Source organism: Oratosquilla oratoria, chromosome 6, assembly GCF_046742065.1.
Source record: "Oratosquilla oratoria isolate Oo_2021 chromosome 6, ASM4674206v1, whole genome shotgun sequence".
Lineage (NCBI taxonomy): Eukaryota > Metazoa > Arthropoda > Malacostraca > Stomatopoda > Squillidae > Oratosquilla > Oratosquilla oratoria.
The window spans coordinates 42,490,394-42,506,387 of NC_134782.1; the positions used below are offsets into that span (position 1 = coordinate 42,490,394).

The 15,994-nt window shown below is 40.5% G+C and overlaps 1 protein-coding gene across 6 annotated transcripts in view; it reads left to right on the forward strand.

Annotated features, from left to right (window-relative positions):
* The window catches only part of LOC143026451 (uncharacterized), a 308,848-nt gene that overhangs the window by 283,583 nt on the left and 9,271 nt on the right, over nt 1–15,994 (forward strand). Inside the window, exons 3-11 of one of the 6 annotated variants that reach the window (XR_012966490.1) lie at nt 460–671; nt 1,643–1,793; nt 3,170–3,378; nt 3,999–4,242; nt 4,932–8,894; nt 9,598–9,849; nt 9,964–9,996; nt 11,918–11,970; nt 12,241–12,375. Coding sequence is in view for 4 of the 6 variants with exons in the window: in XM_076186856.1 (XP_076042971.1) it covers nt 460–671; nt 1,643–1,793; nt 3,170–3,378; nt 3,999–4,242; nt 4,932–8,894; nt 9,598–9,849; nt 9,964–9,996; nt 11,918–11,970 (5,117 nt within the window). In the remaining 2 variants the exon portion in view is untranslated. The remainder of the gene's footprint in view (nt 1–459; nt 672–1,642; nt 1,794–3,169; nt 3,379–3,998; nt 4,243–4,931; nt 8,895–9,597; nt 9,850–9,963; nt 9,997–11,917; nt 11,971–12,240; nt 12,376–15,994) is intronic. The other 5 variants (XR_012966491.1, XM_076186856.1, XM_076186857.1 and 2 more) reach the window with 5 other exon arrangements.

Below are 15,994 nucleotides of genomic sequence, written 5' to 3' on the forward strand. Positions count from 1 at the left end.
ATTCTACAAACCGTTGCAGGTCTCAGTTCTACGAAATAAGTCTCCCGCAGCTATGCAAGTGCCAGTGCTGTGATAATTTCCTCGGTGAAGTATCTCTCTCTCTCTCTCTCTCTCTCTCTCTCTCTCTCTTGCTACCAAGTAGATGTCAGAAATTCGACTGGCAGCAAACCAAAATTTTAGTATAAAAAGTGCCACCCGGTACGATTGATATCATAACTTACCCAACTCATTATAAATTATGAATTCGTAATGAACTATTCTCGAGAAAATTTTCTTCGTTAATTCATTTAATTGGTGACCATTGTGTTTTGCATGTTGTCGTAGCTTGAATTCTTACGTTTATTTATTTCTTGTGATTATTGTTGATATTATTATTATTATTATATTACATTATACTGTTGTTATTGAAGTAAAATCAGTACGAGTATCGAAACTAACATTGGACCCCTCTTTCCACAGATGACTATAGCCGGGTAACGCTCAGTCCCTTCCCGGGTGTCCCGGGAAGCGACTACATCAATGCCAACTACATCCGGGGCGCCAGCGGATCCCGGGCGTACATCGCCTGCCAGGGTCCGCTGGCGCACACCGTGGCCGACCTCTGGAGGATGGTGGTCGAGTGTGAGGTGCAGGTCATCATCATGGCCTCCAACGAGATGGAGGGTGGGAAGGTAAGGAGGAGGAGGAGGTCGCTGCGGGTTATGACGTCATGTCGCGTGTAATGTGACTTTGTGCGCTTTTGGACAGATGGGAGATGTCTTGGTAATATGTTAAAACATCTTGGGCAGATATTAGACGTCATGGTGGACAGATAGAAGACGTAATGACCGGCAGATGCGTGTCATTTCGCGAGTGTAATGAATTCAGATCATAATCGTGTAGTAATTTTTTTCTGTTGTTGCTCATGTCATCTCCTGCATTGTTTCTCCCCACATAATACTGTTATTATTTTGTTTCACGATATTTGAAAAGGTTTATTCCAAACTGTACTTAGGTGCATTTGATATATTATTGGGTCAATTAAATTTTAATAGGAGAGGGTCAATAGCCCAAACTCTCCCGCTCCAGATTTCTGGATCTGTCCCTGTCTTAAAGGTGACGGCACACTAGGCTAGCATGCTACCTGCTTTTGCTACTTCGTTTGAATAGAAACGACTTTGGTCATGCTATTCTAGACTTCCGAAAGAACATCTCAAGAATGTGTCAAACATTCGTTTAATTTCTCTTAATTCGTCATTCAGCTTCTCACTGTATGACGCAAGATTAATTTGACATTTGGAAATTTGAAAAACAAAGATATTACCCGAAGTCGCTACTCAAACGAAGCAGCAAAAGCAAATAGCATGCTAGCGAGAAATGCCTAGTGTGCCGTCACCCGCTCTCGGAGCTGCATGTTGAAGTCAACAGATCGTTGCACTGAAAAATATTAGTTTTTCTATTTTTTCTTAATTATCCCAAATTTTGGATTATCGGTGTCCATTTTTTTTTTATAATTTATTTTATAATATTAAGTATCATATCAATGCCTGGCTTTGGAATAATGGACTGCATTATATGTCAAGATATTGCCAGTCAGTGTAGTTATTTCATTCAGTAATGGATGGTAATCTTAACTGTTTTTTTATGAGATTTGTTTCTGCAGCACAAGTGTGAGAACTACTGGGTAAGCTCCCCAGGTGAAGAGAGGCAATATGGCAACGTGACAGTGTCATTTGTCAAGGCGAGACAAGTGTGTCCTGACTTCTTGGTCCGAACTCTTAAACTGAAGCACACTAGCGACAGTGGCAAGATAGGTATGGCGGGCTTTGATCTGTGTTATTTCATAAAAAAATTTTTAGTAATAATAATGATAATAATTATTATGATAATAATGGTTTTATAAAATACAGAAATTTCATATAATAATTTTTACTCATATGGAGGTGAATGGAGGAGTAAATGTGTACTTGGAATGAGAGTATTATGAAATAGGTATTTGGGTATGAATACGGAAAGAAGTTTGTATGAAGACGTGATTGTACCCATGACAATATGGATCAGAGATCGAGAATATGAAGGGGGGGGGAGCAGAAATTATATTTTTGAGATGAAGTACTTGAGAAATATGATAAATGTTACAAGAATGAATAGAATGAGAAAATGTAGAAGTGAGGCAGAGAACTGTCAGATGGAGAAGATCATAGAATTTCTGTTTCGTTTTATTTTATTTTTTCGAAGCAGGCCGAAGGGATTTCTCCTCGTCTTCTTTTCTACATGAGGGGACGGAGAGGGGTGGGGTCGCCGATTTAATGAAGTGGCCTTGCTGTGGATGTGCTGTGTCTTGCGACACTGCTTCTGACCCAGGGCAGTGGACAAGATGCAAGGATGACCCGTCATCCAGGAGGTGCTAAGATAAGAGGGAGGGAAGAGGGTGGAGGGGAGTGGAGTGTGATAGGGATGGAATGGGTAGGAGTGGTTTTTATGCCAAGGTTTTTGGCTACCTCCCTATAATAAGGGAGGAAAAGCCTTTGGTATGTGTATGTATGTATGTATTTTCTTTTACTTTAAGGAATGGGCAAGGAAGAAAAGCAAAAGAGAATATGGAAGACCAAGAATGATGAAAATGAATGGGGGTGAAGGGGTGCTTGGATGGATGAGGAATGTATATCGAGCAGGGAAGAGAAAGGGTGAAAAATAAAAGTGAATGGAGAGAACAAATGGCTGGAAGGATGACACAGCCCAAAGGGGTATTCTTCTCATCTGCTCCATGAACTATTTAGGTGGATGAGAAGGTGGTTAGGGATCACCATATTAGGAAATGATGAGGGTAAGCTCCAGCTCTCAGACCTTGGTGCCAAAGTGCTGTGCCATGTTGCACTGGCTGCAACCAGAGCACTGTGACAGGGGAAAGGGATATCCCTTCATCTTCAACATGGTGAAATAGGAGAAGTGTTCAATGGGATTTAATGTGTATGAAGAAGGTGTGCTTGATGAAGCTACCCTCTATGTAAGAGGGAAGAGACCATGAATGTGTGTGTTTATGTATGTATGCATATATTCATGTTATCCAGTTGAAGGTGGCATACATGATATTGTATAGTATTTATTGGTTTTTGTCTATCTCCCATATAAGGTGAACGAGGCCCTTGGTATATAGGTGTATTTATTAATTTTGAATTCATTTCCGCAGAGGAACGGACCATCTGCCAGTTCCACTACACGCTATGGCCTGATCATGGTGTTCCTGACACAGTGCGTCCCTTACTGGATATGGTTCGATTAGTGAGGGACTGCCAGGCCTCGGAGACGTTGCCCGTGTTGGTGCACTGCTCGGCAGGGTGTGGACGTACTGGCACCATCTGTGCTATTGACTATGTCTGGGGTCTTCTACGAGCTGGGGTAAGTCATTGGGTACTTTTTTTTTCTACATCATGCAAGAAAGAACTGAGGCAACAGAGTAAAGTTGATATACAGTGGGATGTGAAATGTAAACATATTCCTTCATTAATGGTAAGATTTCAACTGCTGTAGTATACTTGATGTGTGCTCTCATGTATGCAGATGACCAAAGAGTAATAGCCCAATATTATAAGAACATAAGAATGAAGGAGACTGCTAGAGACCATAGGGCCTACACTAGGCAGTTCCATGTCCATTACCACTTGTCATCCCCATCCATAAAGTTGTCTTAAAACAACGATAATTTCAGCGCTCACAACGTGGACACTAAGTTTATTCCATTCATTGACCACTCTATTGGTAAACCAGTTCTTGCCTATTTCATCCATAAATTTAGATTTGTTCAATTTGAATATAACTGCAGAACAGCAACCAAAATCACTTGAACCCTCAGTCAGAACTCTGCTGAACACAAAACATAATATCTGCATCCCCTCAGAAGTTTCCTCACTGATGTTCCATCCAGACTACCATGAATCTAAGGAGTAGTCAGCTATCAAATTGATAAGCCTAAATATTGTCTTGAATTTCTGATATATTTTTATCTTTTTATTTTTCAGCGTCTGACAGAAAACTTGAATGTGTTTGCTTTGATCAGCGACATGCGTAGACAGCGAGTAGCCATGGTACAGACCAAGGAGCAGTACATTCTTCTGCATCGGGCCATCAGGGAATTTTTTAAAGAAAGGCTCAAAGTCATTGATGCTCATCCGTATGAGAACATCGCAACGGATGGCACTCCTCTCATACTCAGGGAGAAGGAAAATGACTACGAAGAGCTCTATGTCAAACCAGAAAATCAAGGTTAGTTTTTTTTTTTTTTTTTTATAAATAACCTTTATATGCTGTTTCTCCAAAATCTGTCTTCAGAATAATAATAAATTAATCATTTAAGTTCTTGAGAAAGACCCTAATTTGACTCAATTCTAGGCAGTGTGCTTTTTCATTTAGGATTTACCAAAGGGTCAAAAAGAATGCCTGTACTATAATAGAAAGTTGAAGGTCTTTTTCCTGGTGCATTTTATAGATTATTTTGTGGAAAAGTTGAGGTGAATTGGTGTGTTAAATTTCTTGGCCTTCATAACAAATGTTACCATTGACAAGTACTTGCAAATGATGGTCCCACAAGATAATCAGAATGAATCATCTTACTGGTGCTCATCTTCAATACTTATCAATGCCATCTGGAGGTGCATTCTTGAAGGGCTGACATTTATTTCTCTACATCAGACCTAAGATGTCTTTTTATCAACTTCATTTGTATTATCTGTACCATTTCACATCAGCTAGTGATTGCTCCCCTCCTACTATTACTATAGTGAAGTAGAAACTCATACTAATGTAACACAAAACAGCAGTCCAGAGTTTTTTCACAGAGATACCAGGGAGAGCTCAAGGACCATTGAGAGCTTCTGTGTGGCTGCTGTATGTATATATAATGTGTGTGTGTCTAAAAGTGGCCATAGAGTTCATGTTATGTTCATATCTTTCAGGTCCACTTGCCAGCAGTTCACCAATCAGTACACTGGACAGGCCAGGACCCCCACTCCCCCAGAAATCTTCTCGTATCCCTCCCCTCCCACATTCCCAGTCAGCTCAGTTCATGGGACAAGGAGACAAACAGCCTTTGGTGCATTCACCTCTTCCATCACCCTCAGGACACTATCATATGCCATTCACTCAACAGAACAAACAGATTATCCCACCACCTTCCAAGTTTGACAGGGAGTCGGAGGCAACTGTGAACAGAAATCAGGAAAATGCTGTATCAGCATCTGGGTGGTTCACAAATGCCAGTCCAAAGCTCCTTCACACATCGCCCACATTTCCCATGAGCTGTGTGTCTTCACACAGTAGCTCAGCTCTCTCAACCTCCATTTCCTCAAGGAGCCCTCAGCCTTTGTACTCTGTTGGAGGATCACCGAGTACAACTCCAAATATTACTCCAACACCTTTGCAAGGGATCCAGAGTGGATCGAGGTACTCGACTCTTGCAACACCACCAATTTCTTACAACAAGAGTCGTACTCCTTCGCCTGTAGTCACCTTCAGGAAGTCCAGTGCTCCTGAGAGTATCTCGTGTTCCAGCAGGGACGAGGAGGCTGTTGGCAAAAGTAGTGAAATTGTGAGGCGCCCCAGCATTCAGAAGTTGAAGGAATTGTTTGAGAAGTCTCCAGAGGTTGAAACTCCAAGTAACCGGTTATCAAGAAGTGCAAGCAGCGTGACAGCAAGGCCAGGGCTGAGCCTGCACCAGGATACAGAAGCTGCGCCTAAAGTCAAGCGCAAGAGCAGTCTCGGGGCCGAGGAGACTATTCAGACCAAAAAGGCCTTTGAGATAATTGAAAAATCAAAACAGTTTAGTATTTGTCCTCCAGCATCATCGTCCCAAGGTAATGATGTACCCAACAAGATTGAGTTCCATGAAGCCCCAAAACCTTCCCAGTTGATCACCACTTGTGTCGCTGTCTTTCCCAAACCTTGCCAACTAACCAACACTATCGTAAGTGCTGCCAAACCCCCCTCTAGTCCCATACATACGAGTCCGAGCATCCGAAGAAGGGGAAGCACAAGCATCAATGATTCAAGTGATGACGTCCCAACGACTGCATTGTTAGCACGAGTTGATGACAAGCCAGCTTTGCCTATTAAGAAAAGCAAGTCTTTCAGATATGCTAGACCTTTTGATTCCAATACGAACACAATTGCCTCGACACATAGTCCTGAACTTGGTAGAAAGAAAGTGTCTGATATAAATACTTACTTTAGTCTAGAAAGGAGTAAAACAGATCTTTCAGGTCTGAGCAGATCTGAGAGCGGAAATATAAATTTTATCGGAGATATTCCATCACCTAGAGATGGTTTCAAACTCTCTGTGTACCAGATGCCTAACTCTTCGGGATCTGCCTCCTCCACCAAGACATCACATGAAGAGAAAGCTGCTACGGTGGAAGCAAAACCCAACTTACCTCCTAAGAAAGGAATTAATGAGAAGTTCAGAAGTGTGAGACCACCAGATTCGCTCTACATAACAACTCCACAACCTTATAGTCCTCCCATGTCGGCACAGAGTTTTAATTGCCAAGGTCAGTCCTCGACAACTGTGTCTTCTACCCCAGGGACCCCTCAGTCTGCACCACCAGTAGTCTCCTCTCTGTATGAAAATCCACCTTTGTGGAGAAGAACTGTACAGTCTGTGTTCGAACCTTCAAGCAAAGGAGTTGGTGGCAGTGGCCATGAAAAGCATGAAGTTTCCAGTCAGACATCCACAAATACTTTTCAGAGTTCTCCACAAGTGGACCAGAAAAGGGAATCCGCTTCAAGTGCATCAGCAAGCAACACACCCCAACAAACTCCAACATGTGATCTCTTTCAAGACTCAGGGCCCAATAAAGAATATGTCAATGCTAAGGTTGTTCGCAGCCCTACTTCTGACTGCAGTGAATCCCCACGTTATGTTTATGTCCCAGTTCCCACAAAAAGAGGAATGAAAGATAAGAATTTGCATGACTATGTCAACTGTAGTGTTTCTTCCCAAGAGGAGTCCTCTGAAATTTACATGAACCCTGCTACATTGAAGAAAAATGTAAATCCAACTTTTGCCAAGTTTCCTGTGTATGATGAGGTGATTCCCACATCTAGTGGGATGGGCAGTGTATCCACAGTTTGTTCCTTCTCCAAGTCACAATCTCGTGAAACTCTTGCTCAAACACATTCTACTGCCACTACCCCAGGATCTGAAGATTATGAAGTAATGGACTTTGGTGAGGCAATGGGGAATACAGAAGATGGGTTTGAGACAATCAACATGGAGCTGGTTGCCAAAGAAAGCCGTCGAATGAAGAACAGTGAGGCCAAGCATGCAGCAAAAAGTGGATCTGAATTTTGCTCAAAAAAGGATTTGGATCCCATTGCAAGGCAAGTGTACAAGGACTGTCAGGACTACCTATTGCATGGCAACAACAACTCTCCAATACCATCAATCATGCCCAAGGAAAGCAAGAAAATGTCAGAAAGCGCAAGTGGGGAATCCTTTACAGCTGACACCTCAATGGATGTTGATGAAGTGAAGAGCAAAGTCAACGTAGCTCCTCAAGGGCTGAGGACCCGGGAGAGAAGAAACAGTTACAGGCAAGCTGTCAATCCTGTAACACAAAATGAGGAAGCCATGAAGGCAAGAGCACAAAACAGAGATCCAAAGAAGGTAGCTCATAAGTATGAAACCATTTGGTTCGAACAAAGTAAAAGTGGTGCCAAGAGAGAAAATGCAAGTCCAACAAGTCAGCAGAATTTAACTCAGTCTGCAGGAGCAAACTTGGATGAGAATCTAGCAGCTCTCCAGAAAGGTATAGCAAGCATCCAAGTTCAAGCCAAAACTCAGCTTCCTGAAGATCATAGTCTAAATATCAATGAAAAATGTAATAGCAAGGAAGCCTTGTTCAGAGAAAAGCTAGAAGAATTGAATTCACTTGTCAATAGTTTAGAAAGGCATCGTCCGGCCCAGAGCAATGTAACTTCCCCAACCTTTAAGGAGGAAGATGTACATTCACACAGTTCGAGTAGTAACACTAGCACACTTCAGTCAAGATCGACTTGTTCCTCAAGGTCAGGAGAAAATGTGGAGACATGTACAAGTTCACAACTTCCGCCAATATCAAGGTCCAATTCAAGTCATTCAAAGCTCCAGCAGGTACCCTCAGGGTCAACAAGACACTGTGATAATGCTGAATATAGTCTGACATGTGGCCCATGCAGTAAAGCAGCAGAAAACAAGGGTAGTGCTGAATCAAGACCTGACCGACAGTCCCCATTAACTAACGGAAGCTCCCCATATGGTACACTAGCCTCCACTGCTGCTAACCCCCCAAGATCCAAGCAGCCAGGAAGTAACTCGTCCTCCCCGTCACCCTACCAGAACCTCCCTTCTCAGCAACAGCAGCAGCATCAGTCTTCAAAATCACCGACTGCATATCAGAACCTACCTCCGGCTGCCACACTTCCAGGAAAAACAACAGTATCACCCACCCCATATCATAATATACCTCCACCTAAGGGCTTTGGTAGTCCTTCAACATCTCCCAATCCACTACAGGCTGCACAGTTAGCAGCAAGTTCACACCCATGTACTTCACCTCCTGCATCATCTGCTGTGCCAAATGTGGCAGCATCTCAACCTGAGGTTGTTGACGGTCAGGCAGCAGTTCAGACACAGCCCTTTCATTCCCCGTACTATTACAACATGGTTGCCTTCCAACTGGCAAACAAACAAGGGGCTGGAATGCCTAGGCAAACTTCAGGATCCAGCGGAGGGACAGGTAAATCTGGAAGTACCTCTCGTCCATCTGGATACTCCAACTTGCCTCCCAATGCAGCAGCAGCAGCAGCTTCCCGATCTTCTCCAACAATTAAACCCAAAGTCTTACCAAAGGCTCATATTGTTGGGGACATAGCTATTGTAGGTAAGTGAAGCATGAATATTGTTAATGCATACTTGAACCTGAGAGAGGCAGAAATAACTCAACATGCTTGAGGTGAATGTTTGGGAAATATAGTAGGTGTTACATGGATGGATAGATTGAAAAATGTGAATTTGAGGTAGAGAACAGTAGAAAGTGCTATCAGGTAGGGTAGATCAAAGAGTGCTTAGGTGCCTTATGCATATGAAATAAATAAGGAAAGACTAGCAAAAAGGGTGTGGAAAGCAGAAATGGATGACATAAACTTGAGAGGAAGACCAGAAATGGGTGAGGAGGGCACTGGATGCAAAAGGAATGTCTGTTAAGCAAGGAAGAGAGAGAGTACAAAAGATTGAAGTGAATGGAGAGTGGTTGTAAATGAAGAAATGACATGGCTCCGAAGGATGCTCTTGTCTGCTCTGAAATTTTTTTGAATGGATGAGGGGGAGGCTTGCCATATAATGAAGCATTGGGGGTTAACCAGCTTTGGCTGTTGGGCTTTGCTATTTTTGCTGCATTGCTTTTGACCCAAGCTATGTGGTGGGGGACAAGGATGACCCTTCATTCATAAGATGCTAAGATAAAAGGAATGATGAGTGAGTTTTGGATGGGTGTGAGGTGGGTGTATACTTTGAGCTACCTCTCATAAGAGGGAAAGGTTCCTATGGTACATATATATATATTTGTTCTGTTTATTCCTGTTAAGGTGATGAAGCAGTAAGATTGCGTCGAGCTGGAGGCCAACATCACTTCAATCAATATAAACGGGGCCAACAGCCATGTAACTATGACTCCCAGGTTGTGGAGTTAGTAAGAGGCTATGATGCACGCACTTCTGATGTAAGACCATCTCAGGGAGCCCCTGTTGCACCACCCAGGGTCAAACGCAACTCTTCCGTGTCGATGATGCGGGGGAGTACTGCAGACCCGCCTGCTTATCACCACCTGGATTGGAGAAGTAAGTTACATGCATGAGTTGTTTGTTATAAGAAAATAGTTCAATCTGAAATATTGGAAGTTATGAAAAAGGAAAGAATAACTCATTTATATCCTTTTTTTCCATTCTTTAAAGTTTGCCATTGTGCAAACAGAAGGCAATTTTATGGCAAGTAGAATGTACTTACTCTATGCTGCATGAATGATAAATGTTTTCTTTTTGTATATTCTTTGCATGATCAGTGTTAAGCCAATGATATTTCTGCTTCCATTATGGAAAAATAATACAGCTGTTTATAAATTTTCTGAATTAGCTATCTTGATAGAAATCACATGATTTCAAACTTTGCTGATTTAGAGATTTTTGTAGGTTTGTTTAAGCTTACTTCATGTCATTTGATATGATATGATGCACTTGCGTGGCAACCACTTGCTGAGCTCCTACCAATACTGGCATATGTTAAAGATTATTATCCTGGGGTAATGCCTGATGATTTTGTACAGCTGAAAGGAGGTCTTCAGTTTGAATGGTGGTTTTGGTGAATTAAACCCTTTTCATACTGGAGTCTCTTTTAATTGGCATGACCCAAAACTGTTTGTGTAGCTTGATGAAATGTGACTTGGGGCAGGAATCAGAATGAATCCCACTGGTTAGAATTACTTGAATGTGTTCAAATTTCAATTTATTTTCCCTTGATTTGATTTTCTTTTTTTCTCTCTTTTTTCACCATTTATTCACACTATACCATGAACATAGCTCATCACACATTGCATGATTGAACATATGTTATAAAATTTCATACATCAGTTGCTATAGTCTACAAAGAAAAATAGATATTCATGTAATGCCACTTGTTATGTGGGTTCCTTGATGTTGATTTGCTGCTCTCTAATAAAGGAGCCAAATACTTCTTGGCACACTGAATGGCCTACCGGCTCCGGCGCTTGGCCTTCAAGCCAGAAATTTCATAAATCAATCAAATACTTCTTGGACAGCCTGCTTATTTCTCTCTCCCTCCTTGTTGTGGAACTGGACAAAACAGAAATCATTAAAGTACATCAGAGAGAATCATCTCCCTGATGTCCAGCTTTAGAACATGAGAACATCCTCACCTTTACCTAGATATTGACATGTGGTCTTCAGATCAGGCCTAAGATCTCTCTTTCTGTTAACTTATATTTCCCCCACCTTTTCACAAAAGGAGAGCTGACAGCTTGTGACTGCTTCCTTTCTCCTATGACTACAAACTGGTGACACACAAACATCCCACATTGATACACCATAGACAGGAATCCAATGATGAGCAATTTTATTCAGATGAGAGATTGACCCCTGGTCAGAATAAGGTCTTGACTGACAGAAATTCCACCCAGTAGGTCCATCCTTCACCAAAATAAAATTATTTAACATTGGCCTCAGCAATATGAATTGTACATTAATATTGAAGACTAGTCTTTGCTGGATATCCTGGAGTTATATTATCAAACACTCAGGGTGAGAATAAATTGAATGTAATGGAAATTTGTTTCTCATACATTTCATAATCTGTTTAATTTGCAGATTTCTGGGGGTGATCAAATTACAAGCTAGTGATGACTTTTCATGACCAATAATGTATATTGTGTTCACATTATCTTTATAAGTTAACAGGTCATGTAAAGGGGTGCCATTAGATATTTGAGTGTTGTGATCTGTTTTAACAAAGGGCTGGGTATCATACACAGGCTAAATTAGTAGAGGAATATCATGTTCTTCATTTGTAATGAGCACATCTCTATCCACAAATGACTAGGACAGATATAGTTCTACCAGTAGCTAAGATCTAGAAATACAGTGGTATTCAAGGAAAGTATAGAAATAAGGAGAAATTTGCTAATCCTTCTTGTAACACTTACTTTCAAAACAAATCTGTGATTCAAAACACCTGTCTGTGTATATTTTAACTTTTTGTAATTTTCTCTTTTAGTGGGGGTTGTGTTTGCTATGTTTGTTAATTTATCTTTTGTTGTACAGATTATCACTGTGGTTGTAGATAGTTTTGTTTTGTTTTGTTTTGTGTTTGGCTTATTTTGTGTTGAATATTTTGCAGAGTCCTCAGATTCCCATGAAAGTTTAAAACAAACTCCCCTCACCGCTAAACAGGTTTGTATATACTTACGCTTTTAGGTTTATGAACTTATAGTAAGACCTGTGCAGGACTTAGCAACAGAGGCCTTCCTGTTGGCCTTTCTGTCTGTCGATATATTTCATTCTCTATCAAACTGCTTCAGAAACTTAGTATGCGGTGCTTTTTTTTTTTTTTTAAGAAAGCAACTCCCTTGAATGATAATGCTATTGTTTTCCACAAATGTTTAGTTATTTGATAATGGGATTGTGGTTATTTTTTTTATAACACCTGTTTGTTTGTAACAGGAAGGACTCAAGTATCATTTCTACTAGACTCCCGGTTGTGGCCTTGCCTTGCTTCTTCTCTATCACTCTTGTTCAAGCTTGTTTGGGGCATCTCAGCTCCATTGATGGGGTGTGCCTAAGTAGGGTAGTGAATGGGTGCGTTAAGATTTGGTTTGTTGGCATGGCGAGTGCTATAGTTGGATCATAATTTCATCCCCATGATTTGGTTGATTATCCTGTCAAAAGAAACACAGAACATTTTGAAATGTGTAAAAGGTTTGAAGGTAATAAGTTTGACTTGGTGTTGTGCATGAACCATCTTAATTCCCTTAATTCTTCAGTGCTGTGATAATAAGAATGGTGGTTTCTTAAAACTTGATGATCATTGGAGTGACTTAGTAATTCTAACTGATTATTAACATGTTCTCTTAGGTGTTTGTGTTACGTTTCTCTTGTACAAATGTGAACACAGTGAACAATGTGTGCCATTGTAAAATACTAATTAGGGACCAATGACGGGTACATGTGAATGTTGGGCCTGTTAGGTGGATCTCAGAGACGTTCATCTCCTGGCTGTCTCTCTTCAAAGTCTCTCAACACCCTCAACTCATCTGGATGTACAGACTTGAGAGGCTGACACTCTGTCTCCAGCCCAGGCTCAAGGTCTCTGTCCATCAGTTTCATGTGGATTTCCTCCATTTCTTCAAATGAGGATAGCTAAAAAATTGGTGACTGCTCCCATCCAGTGACATAGAAATAGTTCCACACTGATATGACACAGGCAACAGTTCTTTCCAGAGAGATGTGTCGAAGGACCCAGTGACTGTTGCCAGCCACTGTGGGACTGTAGGGTTTCTGTCAGCAAAACTCGGCAACAGTTATTATTGTGATTATAAGATCAGATGGAAGCTTGCTGGTTGAGTGGGTTAGGGTGTTGTTGCTGGTGGCAAAGGTTGAGGGGATAGCAATTCAAACTCTGCCACCAGCAAAGTTGAACCAAGGGCTCCATAAGGGGCACCATCCTAGCCTCCTGATAGGGTGGAGTTTGTGACATAAAACCAAATCAATCAGTCAATCAAATAATGGATGTTTGCTGGCCAAGTGGGTTAGGGTGTTGCTACTAGCAGTGTAGGTCAAGGTGATGGCAGTTCGAAACCTGCCACCAGCTAGTTGGACCAAGGGCATAGTTCATTAGCTACTGCTGTTGGGCTCTGCTGTGGAGGTGTGGCATACTGTATTGCTTCTGACCCAGGTATCGGGTATGGGGGCACAGATGGCCTTTCATCCACCAGGATCTAAAAGTCTTTTAAAAGGGAAACAAATGGATGGACAATGGGTGCATGTCTTAGCCAGCTACCCCCCTTATAAGGGGGAAGAAGCTTATTGACATAAAAGTAGATGTTTTTTGTAATTGTACTCAGCATGTATATTTGTCACACTAGGTCAGTAGTATTTTGTCAGTTGTTGAAATCACAGTGATTATAACTCTTCCTGTACAGTAGCATGATTTTTTTTTTCTTTCTTTTTTCTTCAATATAGTATGCTGTGGGTAGATGTTAGTCTAAGATTTTTTTTTCTGTAGTACATTTTCATACATTTCATATTATTAACAACATAACAGTCTGGTTACTTTTCATTTTCCATCATTCTAAACTTTCCCAATCACTAGGTTGTTTTCTGAACTTGTATATAGAATAAGATTGCTAGTACCAATCTTCAAATCCATCATAATAAATAGTGTACTCCATCTCTATAAGTCTCGCCATGCCATTTATGGCCAATTTGATGTATCCTATATCACTTTGCTTATGTAAAAATGGTTTTTGCTCTGTTGTGGCTTTTCTTTGTACTTTTGCATGCATTTTTAATATTTTTTTTACCAACTTCTTAATCCACTTACTTTCACATACATTTGATCTCATTTCTATGATACTGACTAGCCTTTCTACTGATTATGTAATATATTAGTTTCCTTTCAGTATGTGAAAAAAATGTTTATTGTATTTGTGTGTGTGTATATATTATATACAGTTGAACCTCAGATAATGAACACCTCGTTTAACAAAAAAATTTGTTAACAAACAAGATTTGTGCACAATTTTTGCCTGTTAATAAGTAATACTTCAGGGTATGAACATATCATATGCCAGCACACACAGTCCCACTGATTCAGTAGTGCTTTGGCATGTTTGCCATAGTTATTTGGGTTAGCAAAAGTTTTGGTTTAAGAACAGTCACAGAACAGATTAAATTCATTATCCGAGGTTCCACTCTTTCTCTCTCTCTCTCTCTATATATATATATATATATATTGTATATAGGTGTGTGTGAGTGTGATTCACCAAGGTATTGAATCATGTGTGTTGGACTCATGGTTAATAGGAATTGCCTTCCCAGATTAGAGTTGAGAGTTTATATATGGCCTGATCCATGGATAATACTGTGATTTTACAAACACATACCCAACTCCTTGCCTACTAGAGTTGGAGTGCCAGCATGTAGTGCAGTGATGCTGAAAAGTTTTCAGCCCTGGGCGGTACCCAAACTCAAATCACAGAATTAACAGTTGAGAACAGTGCCACTGCACTGATGAGCCTTTTGTGTGTGTGAGAAAGAGATTCACCGTGGTCTTAAATTATATGGTAGACTCATGATCAACAGTTATTACCCTCCCAGATGAAAGCATTAAACTTGCATGTAGACTGAGCTATGGGCAGTGCTGTGATCTTGCACATACACCCAATCCCCATGCTTAAAGGTTTAGTACATACATACATATACCAATGGCTTTTCCCCCCTTACAAGGGAGGTAGCCAAAGTCAAAGGCATAAATCCACTCCCACCCATTCAAAAGTTTAGTAATGGCCTTTAATGTCGGTGAAATTCCCAAGCCATGAAAAGATCCCACACTCAGACCAAAACACTATTCATGTGTGTGTATACCTAATAGTAGCATACAGGAAGGGAGCTACACTCAAGTGATCTAGGACAACAGATTGATTGATTGATCATCTCCCTCTTTCCAATTCGTCTACTTTCTTTTCATTTATATATATATATTCAAATACCTACCAGCTTGTGTGGTGTGTGTGTGAATTATTATCACTGTTCAGTATGAAAAAATTGAGGTGTATATTTTCATAACCATGAAATTAATGGGACCTACATAATTTTGTCAAAGTTGAATATTTTCTTATAATCTAATGATGATCTGTTACATACATGTAAGTTTGTAATACAAATGTATTTTTTATTTAAGTATTAGATTATATTAAAAATAAGTTAATAAGAATAAGTTTAGGGTTCAGGAAAGGATAGAAGATGGGTATCATATTTGATGTAAGAGAAAACGTAGGGCTAGCATAGTAACAAGGAGTGACATTAATATTTGAGGTCTACAAACTGGCAAATTGTTCCTCATTAAAAGTTTATATGTATTTGTCGTTTGAAAAGATTTAAGAAAACGTGGAAGTATAAAGGAGAGGACAATCAAGAAGGGAATAGAAAAAGAATGTAAAGTTTAGAAAAAATAGAAACAATGGAAGCAGATGTGCTGGTGCTTAGGGCTAGGCCAGTGGAGATAGTAAAAGGAAGAGAGGAAGAAGAGGTAGGGAGGAGAGGGAATGAGAGAATAAGCAGAAAAGGAGCTCTGAAAGGGTAAGATATCAGAGAAGAGGAAGGAGGAAATTCTGGTCTAATCAGGTATAAGGAGCCTTACCAATAAACATTAACTTTCTTGCAAGCTATTTTTAGGCAATAAAAGCCCAGTTTATTG